General features: G+C 41.1%; 1 protein-coding gene across 1 annotated transcript in view; it reads left to right on the forward strand.

Annotated features, from left to right (window-relative positions):
* ST18 (ST18 C2H2C-type zinc finger transcription factor) overlaps positions 1–18,064 on the forward strand; it is an 825,897-nt gene that overhangs the window by 236,471 nt on the left and 571,362 nt on the right. The window contains exon 7 of the mRNA XM_044060418.1: positions 11,409–11,617. Within this exon, the coding sequence (XP_043916353.1) occupies positions 11,409–11,617 (209 nt within the window). The remainder of the gene's footprint in view (positions 1–11,408; positions 11,618–18,064) is intronic.

Raw genomic sequence — 18,064 nt, forward strand, 5'->3', positions numbered from 1 at the left:
ACCCCATGTCCACTTGTGATGATGCCTTCCTTGGCAATTTGTTGGACCTACTTTGCCAGCACAGGGCCTGGACCTCGAAACCTCCTCTCTGGAAGAGTTAGTTTTTCTGGAGGCCTTTGGTGTAGGCCCATCCATGCCTTAGGTGGTTCACCTCTCAATGTTCTTATAGACCTGGTATCCCAGGGGGCATGGAAGGAGCAGAGAGATTTTTGTTAATGGAGCCACTTATACTGAGCAAGAAGATATAGCAAACCTACTGGCTGACAAATTTAATTCCAACTTTACCCCTCTCTTCCCCTCAAACTTCCCTCAGGAAATACCATCAGATCTAACTTGCCCTGCTGTCATTAGGGAACAGGTCCTTACTGCTATCTCTAACATTGCATCAGTGGGCCCAGACAATATCCCAGTATGCCTTGTAAACAGCATGAAACATGACCTATTAGGCCATCTGGAATTGCTGTTTAACTGTAGCCTACAAACAAGCTTCATACCTCATGAATGAAGAACAGCAACAGTATTCCCTTTGCACCAATGTGGGCCATCTGCAGACCCTGGAAATTACAGACCTATAAGTCTCCCTTGTCTCATATGCAAGGCCATGGGAAGAATTATCATGGAAATGATCAGTAATGGCATAGGACACTAGACCCAACCCAATTTGGTTTGGTCAAGGGCAGATCATACCTATTCAACTTGGTGGACTTCTTTGAGAAGGTCACCAAAGCAATGAATGAGGGTAAAATGGTTCACACTGCTTACCTTGACTTGGCCAAGGCATTTGACACAATACCTCACTTGAGCATTGTTGACAAACTCAAGAGGTTAGGTAAAAACCCTTATGTCACCCGGTGGATAGCCAGCTGGCTCACAGACAGGACCCAGGAATTTGAGATTCCACCTGTACAAAGAGGCCAGTCACAAGTGGAGTCCCTCAAGGATTGGTCCTGGGGCCGCTCCTTTTTGTCATTTACTTCTCAGGAGTCAAGGCCAATGTCATTGGCCTCTGGCAGGCTAAATTGCAGAGGATTGCAAGTTAGGAGCTGTCATTGAATCCCGCACCAACACAAATGTTTTCCAGGAGTGGCTGACACAGGCAGACAACTGGCTTCTGATCCATGGACTAAAACTAAATGCCAAGAAATGCATAATAGTATCCTTCGGGAATTTATCCACCCCTAGTAACTGTCATATTGACAACACACCCCTAAGAACTGACCCAGTAGTCAGGGACTTGGGGGCACACATAGACAGTAGTCTAGCCTTTGATCATCACGTGTCTACAGTAATGAGGAAATCATTGTATGTTGTGCAACTTATAAAGAAAGGTATAGCATCTAGGTGAAAGAAAGTCATTGTTCCACTATATTCGGCATTCGTCAGACCTGTCATTGAGTACAGTGTCTCCTTCAGTATGTACCTAGGCATATCCAACAATTGGACTGTCCACAGAGGTCCCTCACTAAAAGAACACAGGGCATATGTAACATACTAGGTTCATACTAGGTTCATACTAGGCTATCTGCCCGAGGGCATTTACAAGCCTAGCCCATAGTTTTGTGGCTTACGCCACCCCTTTAGTATGGGGAACTATACCCATTATTTTGCTCTGCCTCTGTCGAGCAGTGACACTGAGGTAATCCCTGGGGTATATCTGCGATCTCCCATCCATTGGTCAAGATTTCTCTTGAACAAGGCCAGCGAGGTGCTCTGCCTCACATATACCGGGATTTTATTCCACAGCATAGGGAGTCTTTGGGTGATGAATCTATCCCTCCAGCACGTCCTATTAATAGCCGTGTCGAGGTTTAAGTCTCCCGCCCTTGTGGCTCTGACGGATCTAGATTTTTGAGGTGAAGCATATTCATCAAATCTGGGTTTGACATGGCCTTGTATGTTAGGCAAAGGTCACCTCTGAGCAGCGGTGCGACTGAATAGAGCTGGAGTTCTTTCAGTCGGGCAGCATAGGACAGATGTTTGAGACCCTTTATCCTTTTGGTGAGGAACTTTTGTGGCCTCTCCAGCTGCTGCAAGTGTCGGGTCAGATACATTCCGAATGGGGCATTGTACTCAATCATTGGTCTGATGAGTGATGAGTATAGGGAGACTATGACCTCCTTGATCTAGATGAGAATCCCTTCATGATAAGGTGGGCAATGTAGAAGGTCTTCCTAACTACTTTAGCTACATGGGTGTCGAATGACAGACTACTATCAACCTGGGTCCCCAGGTCCCTGATAACTTCTTCTGTGCTCAGTGGATTGCCACCTATTTGGTAGCTAGGGTAACCTTGTTTTTCCCGAAGGGTATGACTATGCATTTTTGGCATTTAACTTTAGGCCATGGCTCTGGCACCAGTTATCCATTTCTGTGAGACCCTTCTGAAGGATATCTGTGTCAGATGTGTTTTCTACTATGGCCCAGTTTGCAGTCATCTGCAAACTTTGTCAGCCATAACCCTCCTGTGTTTGCTTGTACTGGAAAAGTAGATGCCAAACAAGAGTGGGCCCAGGACTGAGCCCTGTGGTACACCACTTGTGACAGGCTTTGAGTCTGACATGGCGCCAGCAACTCTGACCCTGTGGGTTCTGTCACTCAGCCAGTTTGCAACCCATCTTGTGATGTATGGGTTAACATTTAAGCTGATGAGTTTTTCAATGATACCCGAGTGGGGTATTGTATCGAAGGCCTTCGCCAGATCGAGGTAGGCTGTATGGACTGCCTTTCCCTCATCAATGGCTTTGGTGACTGTTTTGAAAAAGTCAACCAAGTTTAGAAGGCATGATCTGCCTTTGACAAAGCCAAACTGGGATGGATCCAAAGTCTGCAAATTCCCTATGTCTTTATTTATGAGGTCCATTATGATCCTCTCCATGGCTTTGCAGATAAGGCTTGTCAAGCTAATGGGCCAGTAATTTCCAGGGTCGGTGGAGGCACCACCTTTGTGAAGTCCTATGCAGACTGCCTCAAGGCCCTAGCCATGTATTCTGTCTCCTGCAGGCTGTTGGGAGGAGATCTATGCCTGGCATACAAGGCATTGTCAAACCTTACTCTGATAGACCCCCTGTGTATCCACAAAACAAACAACACCAGAATTACCTATTCTACAGGCTTGAACCTTGCATTTGATATAAATAAGACCTGCTAGAGAAACAGGTATGTATCTTAGAGACTACCCCTTCTCTGGAGCAGGCTCCCAATCCATAGGAAGCAGAGTTCCTCCATAACCCAATTCAAGTGTAACTTGGAGAATTGGATGGGGAACAGGAAATTCATCCCTGGTTTGACAACTATGTTTCTAGTGGACACAGGCAGCCTATAAATGGTTTGTCTCTCTGGCCCTTACTTCTAAATGTTTCATCTCCCAAGCCCTGCATTCATTTATCAAGGGTACCAGAACTTGTCAGAGATTTGGGATGTATGGCTAGCCTTAAAAAGGCCCTTGTGGTTGTTAGCCTAGTAAACCCTATGAACCTATAAACTTGCCATAGTAGAACCTATTTCTAGGAAGCTGGGCAAAGTTCTTGCCTCCCCCCCCCCAGCCAGGACAGGCCTCATTGGAGCAAGGGCCACTCACCAATGTCATTGTGGTGGCGGCAGCTGGCAGAAAGGAGATTTCTGAGGAAAGCTCTTTGATTCATCCCCCAAACAGAGAGTCTTGGGCACTGGATCGATTTGGAAAGTGATCCTATGCCTCATCCACCTTTGTTTTGAGGTCTCTTAACTACTTATTGCACTTGACAAGACCTCAGTGAGATCTTGTTTCTGAAGTGTCAAGCACCCTGAAGACACAACAGTCTCCAGATACCCACAAGAAGCTGGAGACTCAGTTATCCATCCTGACTTCCATCACCAATGTTTCACTGAGACTCACCTCTAATGTGGCTGATGAAGCATCCAATGGAGCAGGTTCTGGGATTATGGTGAGGCGCCAGACCTAGATGCAGTTGTGCAACTTTATAGACTGCTTCAAAGCATCCTTCATCAAGTGCCCTTTTTAATGGGTTCTCCTTGTTTGGACTCAGAGTTAAAGACACGTTGATGAGGAGCAAACAAGAGGGGAAGAGTCTGTCCACCATCAGAGTTTGTTTTTCAACCTCCATTGATCCTTCTGTAGGAATCAGAAAGGGGATAAGTGACTCTTATTCAGGAAGACACTGTTCTCTTCCCAGTATGCTCCTCTGGAAGGTTCCTCCCAAGGGCAGGGTTGATGGGTGGGAATCATAATGGATGCAGCCAATGGTGCAGATGTGGTCTGCAGAATTAGGGCTTCCACGGGGTTTTTTCTGGTGGGTCCTTTCAGCGATCCTGAAGTATTCTCCAACTACTCATCTCTGGAGGCAGTCGCGGGTCAACTAGATGCCCACCCCAAAGCTTGGGAGACCATCACCTCAGACACCTGGGTGTTGAGAGTCATATCCAGGGGTTATGTTATTCCCTTTACAGAAGTTCCAGACTGTCTCTCAGAATGTCTCCCAGATGTTCCACCCCCATCATAGACTTTATGCAGTGGCAGAGATCCAAAAGCTGCTCACAGATTATGTCATTCACGAGGTCCTACCAGACCAGAGAGGATATGTGTCTATTCCAGATTCTTTTTAGTACCAAAGAAAGCAATGGAATTCAAGCCAGTCTTGGATTTAAGCAAACTATATCAATTTGTCAAAAAGGTCAAATTCTGGATGTTCACAGTGCTGTCCATTTTACCTCTGCTGAGGAAGGGCGATTGGATGTGCTTGATAGATCTCAAGGATGCCTACCATCACATCATAATAAATCAGCATTCCCAGAGGTTCCTTTTTTTTAGGCTGGGAGTCAGTCACTATCAGTTCATGTCCCTGTTGTTTGGTCTCAACACAATCCTCTGAGTGTTCATCAAGTGCATGGCACTGGTTGAGGTTTGGTTCTGGCTGCAGGGATTTCAAGTATTCCCATACCTGGACAATTAGCTCCTCACTGCCTCTACAAAAGTATTGTTGATTTTGGCTAGGGATTCCTTGCTCTAACTATGTAACAACTTAGGCATGACAGTCAATTCCTCCAGATCGAGCCTTCAGCCTATACAAATCTGAGAGTTTATAGGGTATGGTCTGAACATAGTCTATCAAATTGCCTGGCTCCCAAGCTCCATAATGTTCAGTCATTGAGCTCAGGCCCTGTCACTGTTTGCATTTCCTAAACCTCTGGCTTATGCACTTCTAAGGCCTCTGGGCTACATGGCAGCATAGACAGTACTGGTCCGTCTAGCCAGATATCACATGAGGACCCTGTAATGAATGGACTCTGGCCATTCAGTGGTCCCTCCTAAAGCATCCAGTGAATTTCCCAGCACGACTGATGAGAGCATATCATGAGCAGATTCAGTGGTGGTCACAGTCTCCATTAGTAATAAAAGGGAGACCATTTGTAATTCCTTCTCCTTCAGCACGGTCACCACGGACACCACTCTCTTGGAGTGGGTGGGGGGCATTTAGAAGTGATAGACAGTTCACAGGTCTTGGTCTTCCACGGAGGCTTATATTCATATCAATGTCCTAGAGATGACAGCAGTTCTCCTAGAATTACAAGCCTATCAGGACGACCTCCCCAGGGGTGTGATTGCAATATATTCAGACAGTAGATCTGTAGTTTGGTATCTCAACAAATGAGGAGAACATGTTCCTGTCTTCTTTGTTGGGAAGCCATAAGGATTTGGCAGTAGGCAATCTCCAGTGGTTTCTGGTGGCAATGCAAATCTCAGGGAAGTCCAACATTCTGTCCATCAGCATCAGCAGGAGCATTATTTTGCCTTGCAAGAGGTCCGTAAATCTGACAGTTGCAGCTTAGATTTTTCAGTGCTTGGGCACTCCATGTTGTAACCTGTTTGTGTCCCCATCCTTGCCCAATTGAGACAGCTGTTATGCCATTGTTCCCCCTCTGGAACATGTACCCAGGAACACTCTGACATTTGCATGACCCCTGGGTTTCCTTTATGCTTACTCCCCTTTCCCCTGATAGTGAAGTTTCTACAGAAGGAAGCCTGTTTGCAGAGCTTCAGTGATCCTCATTGCCCCCTTTTGGCCTTGCCAGGTGTGGTTCTCCTTCCTATGGCCTCATCTAAAACACCCTCCCTGGGTGGTGGATCTGTTCTGGATCTCATCTGTCATTCAGCCGGTCAAGATTCCCTGTAGTCTTCAGTCCCTCAAGTTGACCGCATGGTTCCTCCAGTTTCCTTGATGGGCAGGAATCCCGAGCTTTTGCAGGATATTTTTCATACATTGTCCTCTTCTCAGAAAGAATCCACTAGAAAAGGGTATACCAGTAAATGGAACATATTTCTTTTGTGGACAGAGGCTTGAGGACTTGACCCCTTTTCTGCCCCCTCTGAGTCAATCTTGGATTTTCCTGAGTTGTTCCTTTCCGGCTGTAAGTTTTTCTACTAGCAAAGTACAGCTAGCGTCTATTTCTAATTTTCATATTGGTATAGATAGTATGTACTTGGCTTTTCTCAAGATTTCCAAGGCTTTTCTCAAAGGTACTTTTCTTCTTCATCCTCTAGTATGGGATCTGGTCCCTTCCTGGGACCTGCCTTTTGTTCTTCAGGTTCTAGCTCATCCCACTTTTGTACCTTCAACCTCATTGGATTTGAAACTGTTGTTTTGGAAAACTTTGTTTTTGGTGGCAATTATCTCTGCTAAAAGGGTTTCAGAATTGTAAGCACTTGATTCTACACCCTGTTACTTATAGTACCATAACGATAGGGTTTCTGTTCATATGAACCCTTCCTTTTTACTTAAGGTAGCTTCTGAAAATAATCTTTACAGTTCTGTTTGTCTTACTGTGCTTTTTCTTCACTTTTTCCAACAAAGGCAAATACCCTTTGTATTGTTTGGATGCGCAAAGGCAGCTAAGATTTTATTTTGACCATACCAAGTCTTTCAGGAAATTCAGCCAGTTATTTGTCTCCTTTTCAGAAAACAGGCTGGGCTCTTCTTTGTCTGAAGTTTATCCAAGTGGCTGTCAAATTTTATTTTATTTTCATACTCTTTGAAAGGTAAGACTGTTCCACACAAGCCTAAATGTCTTTTATCTAGGACTGTAGCTACGTCTACAGCTTTTTCTTCTTGAGTACCTATGGATGAGATTTGCGCTGCTGCTACTTGGCTGGGCCACCCCACCTTTGTGTCACATTATAAGCTGCACATTCAGTCCAGGTCCAAAGCTTCATTTGGTTCTACTCTGTTGTGAAATATCCTTCCTTAGTTCCTCCCAAGGAATTGTCATGGCTGGGGACTCTATCCCGCAGGTTGAATCCAGAAGGAACAGACAACATCAGATATGAAAATTATATAGTCACCATAATGATAGATCCATGTTGTCTGTCTCCATCTGGTTCAACCTTCCCACCCTCCTGCCCCTGACCTTCTTACTGATTTGCGAATCTTTCCTTTTGTGATGACTGGACAGTGGAGGATTTTCATTCAACTCTTCTAGAGTCTTGCATTTCCCCTGAGTATTTTCCTGGCATGTGTGGAAGAAGGGCAAATCAGTTGGATATATTTATTATTATATTTTGATTCAAGTTTGAGTTGATGGAGGAGCTAAGGGAGGCAGATCCAAAATGGACTAAAGGCTTTAGAATTGGCCAGCGTCATATCCAAAGTCCCACAGGTTGAACCAGATGAACAGACAGCACGGACCTATCATTGTGCTGAGTATATAACTTTCATTCAGTGTTTGTCAGGATCTCCTCTGTTACTTTAACCAGTGATATTTATACCATAGTTGAAAGTCATTCTGAATATGTGCTAAACTGACGTTTTGAAGGAAGTATGAGAGCTTGTTGCCTGATGACTGTATCAAGCATCATTGCAAAGAGTGTAACAGGGCAATGGGATTACAATTTTTACATTTTTTTTTTTGCTTCTCTTCAGGATCCTCCCCAATGGCACCTCTGCATACACACAACTGGTCCATTCATTTTTGGGGTGGGGGTGAGTATTCCCAGGCTAGATGAGAGACCTGTAGTACATTTGTTCCTGCCCAGCACGCCTTCTCCCCTCAAAAGCTGCTGTGAGTTCCACGATCATTGTTTCCCATGGGGAAACTTGCTTCCACATGCTGAATTCCCCTTGGCTGCATAGTACAAATACATGATTGACAGCATGGGCTGTCAGGCTCAAACTCCACTAGTTGAATGCCTAGAGCTTGTGTTAAGTGTCACCTGTTTTGCTAGCCAGGGCTGTCTATTTTTCCCCAGGATAGGTAAGCTAACAGTGGCTGCTCACTCCCATTCTCCTTGGTCAACTCCTACAGGCTGCTGTGCCATTAATCAATCTCTACTCACGAGTACTGTTGTCAGGACATTATCTCTTTACACCATGGAGCTGGCTTAAAGTTTTTAGTTAGGGTTGAGATTCTGGCTTTTGGATTAGCAACTAGTATAGTGGGTTTCTTTATGGGGATAATTATTTGCCTGGCTATACCTTTGTTGATGCAGATAGCTACTGGTCTGTCTTCATAGCATTTAGAAAGATAACTCTTTTTAAGAAGGAAGTCCCTAAGAAAAAAAGTAGCGGTAATAATAAAATTCTCCTCTTTTGTGCTTCAGTGAAAGAGTTTTGTCATTTTTATATGGTTGAAAGTTATGGTTTTAATCTGCAGTGCTGAGTAAAGATGTTTTGTTAGAATGCTGCAGATGCCATTACCATCTAATTAACCAGTATCAGCATAGGTTTCAACTGCTTATGTCCTGAATCAGGGAGAAAGAAATAATCAGCATAGGCCTCAACTACTTATGTCCTGAATCAGGGAGAAAGCTAGAAGTAATCAGAGTAAGTTGTAAAGATTTTAATACTCTTAACTTGAGACATTGACAGGATAAGAGAATGTGAATTAACCCACATAGTCTAAAGTAAAAATAGTTTGTAACTATAATTATTGTAATTATTTATAAAGTGTTTTCCACCACATAATCTTCCTAAATCACCAGTTTTAGGAGGTATTAGGATTGACAGAACTAAATTATTATCTGCAGGAACATCCCTTATAAATACGGACAGTTGAGAGGTATGAATACAAACATGGATAAGGTTTTCCATTGTGAAGATGATGTATTTGGCAAAATCCTCAGCAGTTTATTCAGTTGTTTTGCTGTGGACATGTGAACTAGATTTGTGGAGGAGGAATCAAGCAATAGCTTACCCCCTAAGAAAACATTTGGGCACAGGTGGATAGTAGTCTCTCCTTTGATAATCACATCGCCACAGTGGTCAGGAAATCCTTCTACATGGCACACCTCATCACAAAAGGATTCTCATCCAGAAAAAAAGAGGTCATTGTTCCCCTCTGCTTATCACTCATTAGACCCATTATAGAGTACAACGTCCCTTTTGGTATGTACCTCACAAGACATCTACAACAACTGGAAAGGCCGCAAAAATACCTCACAAAGAGGATTACTGGCCTCAAACAGATGCCTTACGCAGACCGTCTCAAAAAACTCCAGCTTTACTCCGTCACATATCGCCTACTCAGAGGCGATCTCTGCCTAACGTACAAAGCTATGTCAAACCCAGAGCTGTTTGACATGCTCCACTTAAAGAAATCCCAATCCCTCCGAGCTACATGCTCTAGGGACCTAAACCTTGTCACCACAATAAACAGAACATGCTGGAGGGATAGATTCCTGTCCCAGAGACTTCCCATACTCTGGAACAGACTACCTATCTATGTCAAACAGAGCTCCTCATTAGCACTCTTCAAGAAAAATCTCGATGACTGGATGGGTAATAGGAAATTCACCCCTGGGATCACTTCTGTGGTTCTGCTTGACGGGCACAGGAAAATAATTTTCTTGGGTGGCGAAAGCCAGGGTACCTTTTTGGCTAGGCTTGTATAGGCCCTAAGGCCAATAGCCTAGTACCTACCTATGAACCTATGAACAATCCATTGAAAACTGTCTTGTACTATTTCTTATCATAAAAGTGCCTGTGCTGTAGATTTAATATATTAAGATAAATATGTTTTTCTTAATTTTTATGATGCCTCTTTGCACCATACATAGACAACTAAGAAGGTGATAGATTCCCTAGCTATTAATTAATGTGTTTATTCATGCAGGTTGTTTAAAACAGTGTTGACAAGATCATTGTATATTACTCAAAAGTACGGCTTTCTTCCTGATTTCGACTCTGAGGTCTGAGTATAGCAGACACATTTTAAGTTATATTTCCCTAGATAAAACAAGTCCGAGTATGTCTGAACTCTTCAAGGCTTGGATACTGTGGCTTAAGAAATGACCAGTCCACTTGAAGACAATGAGCATACTGATCATAGTCTTTATCCTACTCAAGCAGAGCACACATTAAATTAAAAAAGCATGAAGTCAAACTTATTGTTTTCAAAGAATTTTTCCTGAGGTAGACAGCAAATGTCGGAGGTGTGATAGGGCAAAAAGAGACAACTGACAACATATTTTCTGGGAGAGTAATAAGTTGGTAGACTTTAAAGATTCCCTGCAGACTGCTCTGTCAGAGGTGCTGGGTGAGCAAGTTAGAGTGACTAGGGAAATTATTTTTTTGAGCTATGATACAGTCTCTGAATTCCCTAGACATAGTACTGCCTTGCTGAGTCTAATTATGATGGCTGCAAAAAAAGCAATTACTAGACAATGGAATTCAAAGTCCAAACTAACTTTACTAGAAGAAATGAAGATAGTAACAGAGTTAAAACAACTGGAAGTGGGATTTTAAAAAAGGGAAGGCGCAAATTACATAGGAAAAATGGCAACTGTGGGATCAGTACATGCAGAGGAGGAATGCAGTTTAAAAGAAGTCAGGATTTGAATGAGCTATGTAATGGCTGACTGATAATAACTGGCTATGTTAAAAGTGATGTATAATGTTTGAAGCTACAGTTGTGTCGGCACAGTTTGGAATGTATAATGTTTGCAACTGAGATTGTGTTGCTGTAGTTTATTGTCATTTATATACATGTAACATGGCCTATGTCATACATGCTAATTTAATAAAAATGTTTCTTGTTTAAAAAAAAAAAATCATCCCCTGTGGCAGAAAATTAAGTGAAATGTATTGTTATGCATAATCTTAAAGCCAGAGAGGAAAACTGAAGTGAGTTATTTCTCCTAATAACTATGTGGAAGTGTTTTGGTTTCAGTTGGAATCTTACTTATTTTCAGACAGAATGTTTTCTCTTTCAAGTCTGATTTGTTGCAATAGATAATCTGCATGACTCTTCCTAGTTTTGAGTATAAAAATAGAACATAACACTGTAGAAGAAAATATAATGACAATGGTTTATTATAAAGCTGGAAAGAAATAGGAACAACAGTACAGTATTCCTTTTTTTAAATGGCTAAACTGGAAAACCTGCATTCTAAAAATCTTTTTTTTCCCTGTCTCCTAAAGACATGGAGCCCTGGCAAAACAATTTGAAATCTCTCATTGTGGTCACCGCCATACACAGCTAGTTCCAGTTTCCACAGCTGGCCTGATGAAAGATCCAGAGAGGCAAGAGAAGGCACGATTTGATTATGCCAGTTTTGATGCCCAGGTGTTCGGAAAACATACATCTGCTGCCAGGATGGAAGAGAAAGAAAGCCTTCAGTTTACTGAATGTAAGCTTGACCTACTCAGAGTTCAATCTGGCTGGTTATAAACATTAAATGTGATGAATATGTGAATGAATCCTATCTCTTCTTCTAGTCTGATCAGTTACAAAACACAAGACACAGTTTTTTCAGGGTTAAGGCAGTCTTTTTACAAACCTAAGTAATGACTCAAATCAGTGTACCAGCCTGAACACAAAGCAGTATGTGCTTGCATTTTGCTTAGATTATTTATTAAGTGTATTCTTGTTTGAATGAACAAAATGCCATATTTGACACAAACCCCACAGAGATGACCCCAGTGTTAGACCAAGAAATGCTGCCATAACTCAGTGCATTTGGAAATCACAGATGCTAGTCAGGCAGTAGTACAAGTGCAAGTATTTTCACATCTGGGATTTAGTATTCAAGCACCTTAGAGACTTAAACCCATCAAATGCATGTGGCAGGATTGATAATTACTAAGGACTGAAATACTTACTATTGAAAATTAATAGCCATTCCACTTTGCATATTCCTGGGTTGTGGGTGACCTTTCAGAATTCTGATAGCATATCTTGACTTCATTTAGTGGATACCATTAAAAAATATAATCTTTAAGAGATAACTTAGCATCTGTGTTATGCTGGTTGAAGTTGTTGATATATGACTTTACTTGTAATAACTTGCAAGGAATATTTGCTATTATTTCCAATAGATCCATACAAAACCTTTCATCAGTACTTGCTAGGGTAGAGGTTATTGAGGGTATACTGTATGTAACCATTTGCATGCATACTGGGGTAATTTGTTTGCTTTTGTGCTTCTTTAAGATGCTGATATTTTTGGTTTCATGTAAAGCGTGTGTGATTCAGAAAGGGCTTAAACAGAATGCATAAGCGAGTTACATGAGGTGGTATTCCAAAAGGATTTACACAATCTGTAAGTTTATTACATGTTGTTTGAGAATGACAGAATGATGTATGTCATCTCTGCTGTATGCAAAGCCAGAGCCCAGTCTTCAGTCCAAACAGTTTGCCCCTGAATATTGTATTGGGTTGGATGATGAGTGTTTCCAATAAGTTTAAATACATGGTATGGGCTTCCTGGGTCATAGACGGGGACCTATAGCTTGGAAGGAAGTGGTACTGGATTTTAAATATGGCTTGCAAGGAAGTGGCAAAAAGGTACTTGCACAGAAGTAGCTACATCAAAAAAGAATGTAATTTCTGATGTTCTTTATAGTGATCATCACTGCAGGAGTTTATAAAAGGAATGAGTTAACTGGAGTTGGACTCTGGCTTGATTGTCTTTTTTCCAGCAGCTGGAGATCCCAAGTCTACATGGGTGCAGTTTTCCTTCACATCCATTAAATGGAATTTAACAATAAAAACATTACATTTGTGTCCTGCTCATTTGTTTCCTATCTGAAGTGAAACAGCCACTCCATTTTAATTAAATAGTTCATTATTTGGATTCCTAGGTCTTGATCTGTGGCAATTTTAAGTAGAATGTTTTGTTCTCTTTATTTTATAAGCTTGTCTGTATTGCATGTCTTCATTTTTTACTAATCCCAGTGATGCTCCTAGAGATAATTACTGACACTTGATCTTGATGGTGTAAGTTTCCTACACGAGTCTCTTTTCGGTCTGGGAAAAAATCGTATCAACAATTGTGAATATTGTGCTAAACTTTGAAAAAATACTTTAGCTAGGAGAGCAAAGAATTTAAAAACCTTCTAGGGCACAGTAAATTAATAGGCCTTTCACCTTTTTGCTCTTCTTTTGCTAGTCAGAAATCTATAATTAAAATGAAGCATCTGTTTTTGGAAGCTCTGGTAAGGAAATGAAGTAACACAGGGAGTTCTGTTGCCAAAGAACTCAAAAACTAAGAACTATGGAACCTCCATAAGGTACTGTATAAGGGGAGATATGAGCGAGCAAGGAGCTGAAACCTCTTATTCGAATGAAGCTGCTCCTTCTCATTTTACTGGAGTTAATATTCATTTGCACTCCCCAGAGATAGATGTCCTTTATTTTCCCTACTATCTTGCTGCCTCAAAATGCATTTCAGGAGAGGGAGCAAAGGAGGAGTGGGTTGCTTAGATTCTTATCATAGTTGTGAAAATGATGCATGATGCTGAATCTTTCCAGACTGAATGAAAAAGAAAATCTCGCAGACAGATGCCATTTCCCCTGGTGCCTCATACAGAAATTGTATATGTACCTATTCTGATTGTTCCAGTGGAGACTGTATGTATTTCTGTCACTTTGTCTGGGGTATATTCCAACTCTTCTGGTGTAAGGATGCCTTGCAATCAAGCATCAGGTGGCCAAATGTCATAACATTTGCATGTAATTTGCAATGGGAGTTGAAGCATGATGCCTAAATACCTAAAGACCTTCATCATTAGATCACTGTTGCAGTAACCTAAACTGTATGGAATGTATCCTGCCAAGGACTGGATGTTTGGCCAGTATCCAAAGCACTTGGGCTCCTTCCATGTGCCCATATGTCCAAGGAGGCAGGACGGCATGCCTGTGCAAAATAGAACATACAAGTACCCAAATTTCAGAAATTTCTTGCTGCTGAAGACACCAGTCAGACTTGGTCTTTACTGTGTCTTCAGTGATTTGGTGGTCAGCTAGTTTGAGATATTGGGCAGATAAGTACCCCACTAGGGGGTGTCCATACATATTTCTATATAAAGATTCTGTTTTTTTGCTTATGTCTAGGAGGAAGGGGTAGTGACTGTGTGGATGGCAGACTCCATATTAAGATTCCCACACAACTTGTCTTTTCTACTTAGCAGAGGAACACACTGTCGAAGGAGATTAGCTTAGCTCCTTCAAATTTTTCATTGAAAACCAACATCTCAAAGGCCTTAACCAACCAAATGTGGACTCTAATGGCAGTGCCTTGAATGTTTCCCTTAAGATTGTTAAGAAGAAAGCAGTGAGACAGTTTCCTGTAACTCCTGCTACTGCATCATCTCTGCTCAGTTCCTGATAGATGACTCCAATGCGGCCACATGGGAGGCCTCATATTATTTATCTACTTCTTTTGACACCTCTGATGCTGCTTCTTGGGAATCCTCTAAGGGTCAAGAGTGTAGCACATCCTCCAGAGCCAGATGTATGCTTACTGCAGAGAAGGAAGAAGTGTGCTTGGTCATCTAGAATGGACTAAAACATCCCACAAATTTTAGTTAGAGGAAAATGTACCTGGCATCTGGGTGGAGGTTTGGATGCCTGAGTCTACTTGGAGTTTCTGTATGTAATTTTCAAAGAAAATTACACAGAATGTTAAACACCTTACTACTGTCTGTACCCATTCTTCTCAATAATCCAGAGAGGAATGTTTCTCTTTTGATAAAAGTCTTTATAAGACCTTTCTCCAGCTTCTTCATATTTAAAAAAGAAGAGTTCTGTCTCTCCCTCTCCTTCTGACTCTGATTCTGATGTTGAAGAGGTGAGATGAAATTAAACTTTCTAAGTGTCTTTACCCAAAAACTTTAAATCAGAATCTGAAAAAAACATTTCTTCAGATTGTCATGTGGAAGAACTGTGTATATGATCATCATTATATTGCTCTTGCAATAGCTTAAGCTATATGGGATGTACCCTGCCAAGGATCAGACATCCAGCAATTATCCAAAGCTTTTGGGTACCTCTCATGCACCTGTACATTTGAGAAGGCATAAAGGCAAATGCATGGGCACCAAAATCAGACTCGATTATTGCTGCATCTTCAGTTGTTTGGCGGTGGGCTAGTTTGAAATATTGGGCAAATAAGTACCCTGTTGGGGACTTTTCTTCTATATTTCTTTGAAATGTATTGTTTTTTTGCTTATGTCAGAGAAAGGGACATTGTTTAGGTGGACATCAAATCCCACATAGAGATTCTCACACGGCTTCTCTTTTCTTCGTAGGTGATGAACACAGTGTCCTTTTGTGATCTATAGTCTTTCTTTTTAACAAGAAATATTTTTATTAAATTATTATGTATGGCATATACAATCTTACATTTATATAAATGAAAATAAACCATAATGGCACAATCTCAGTTGCAAACATTGTACATTACAAATCATGCTGACACAACTGTAGCTGCAAGCATTATACATCACTTATAATATATCCAGTCATTGCCAGTCAACCATTACATAGCTTATTCAAATCCTACCTTCTTTTAAAAATTTCATTCCTTCTCTGCATGTATTGATCACACAATTCCCATTTTTCCCTATGTAATTTTCTCCTACCCTTTTCTAAAGATCCCAGTTCCAGTAGTTTTATCTCTTTTACTATTTTTGCTACTTCTAGTTAAGTTGGTTTAGACTTTGATTTCCATTTTCTAGTAACTGTTTTTTGGCAGCTATCATAATTAGACTCAGCAAGGCTTTATTATGTCTAGGCAGTTCTGATTCTGTATCATAGCTCAAAAAATCATTTTCTTAGTTAAACCAATTTGTTCACCCAGCATCTCCTACAGAGCAGTATGCAGGGAATCTTTAAAGTCTGCCAACTCATTACACTCCCAGAACATATGTTCCCAGTTACCATTTTCTATCCCATCACAACTCCAATATTTGCTATCTACTTGAGGAAAAAGTCTTTGGCATCTACTTGGGGTGTACAAATGCCTGAGTAAACACTTCCAAGCAAAGATCTTAAATCTTCTAGACTTTGTTGCATGTTTGGGTGGCATAGATATATCCCTCCATTGTTTCTTTGTGAATTGCTTATCCAATCTCTCATTTTGTCAAGTTCACTGTAAATGAATTATCGTTTCTACAGAATGTAAAAACAAAATTCACTACAGCGAATGACAAAAATCTTAAACTTGGAAGTGGTGAATGTTCGAATTCGACATAATTCGAACATTCACCACACTTCTGAGAACAGCATTACTATGTGTTGCACAGTAAAGAACATGTTTGCAGGGGGCAGGCCTGTCTGCACCCCCCACACCCCCTGCTACTTAGATATACAAACTCTGGGATCACACTATAGTGAGGGAACGGGTACATTTCCCGATCCCCATTATAGTGCAATCTGCATCAAAATGTAGAAATTCTGTATTGCATTCGCTGTGGTAAATTTCTACATTTTGGCATTCGTTTTTCCAATTCTACCAAACAGTAGTTTCACACTAATGTAAGTTGCACGAAGTGCGAGTGACAAAATGATAGTAAACCATACAATATTTCATATGCCCTACTAATTATTCCTTTCTTAAAGGCAACTTCTGTTCTAGATTCTACTAAAAATTGTACGAGTGATGTTCGTTCATGTAGGGGCCCCTACTTCTTTCTCTTTGTTTATACTCTGATATAAATCCTTGATAGGGAAGGCAATCTCTAACCTGCAGTCCAAATAAGTTCCTGGCATCTTCCCATTATATTACCTTTCCCTTTCTAATGATTTGCACCCAATACCTTTGTTCCTATGCCTGTTTTCTCCAATAAATTCTAGCCCCCTCTTTCCTATTGTCTGTATCCCTAATTGCAGTCATCCCTATTGGCAGAATCTCCTTTCTCCATTCCCATGTTGCTTTAGTTCATAGAATACTTTCTGCTACTTTATAAATGTAATATTCTATATGGTTATTGTTATTCTCCTTAAAGGTCTGCATCATATCTCGCAAAACCAGGAAACATCAAAAATCCGGACAAAGGCCCATGAAAATAGGTACAAATCTGTACGCTGATTACCATACAATTTGCATACACAATTATGTAACCCCATCCACCCAAATGGAATTGTGGGATACCAACTGTCAAATGCAAAATGAAAAACAGACAACCAAAATATGGCCCCGAACCCTGTAGTAAATGGTAACCATTTTTATTAAATGATGTTCACTGGGAAGGAGAAGATGAACCTTAGGATTTTGTTTTTGGTGACTTGCAGTATGTGGGTTTTGTGGTAAAAAATATGGCATTTAGTGGTAGGCAATATTCTAATCTTAGCAAAATATTATAGTTTGCTAGGACTTCCAAAACTCATTCTCCACGGGCTACTGATCAGTGGCATAGCTTGAGTACCACCTGGGGATGTCTTTGAGTTTGCTGCCCTTCTCCCCTCACAAAATCATGGTCTAATGGGGCCCGCAGCCCTCTCTCCTGCAGCCAGCCATTCAAATGTCCCATTACTTGGCTATTTCTCCCCATTTACCATAAACAATGTAATGTGCGTACTGCTTTACTTCTACTTTGGATTTCATTTAAACCTTTTATTTTGCATTTTATAGCACAAACACTAACAGACATCTGCTAAGCAAAGCAATACAGTCTCACAATGAAAATAGACTTAGCATTAAAACTTCTCTGCCCTTTAAACTCACATTCATTAAAACAGCATTGAAACCCACATTCAAAGAAAATGCATCTGGCCAGTGGCATATAAAGATTACCTTTGTGCTGTTTTCAAATCATAGGCCCCTTGCACATGAAAAATACATGTTCTTTGATAC

This window comes from Protopterus annectens, chromosome 2.part0, assembly GCF_019279795.1.
Source record: "Protopterus annectens isolate FY-2018-M chromosome 2.part0, PAN1.0, whole genome shotgun sequence".
NCBI lineage: Eukaryota > Metazoa > Chordata > Ceratodontiformes > Protopteridae > Protopterus > Protopterus annectens.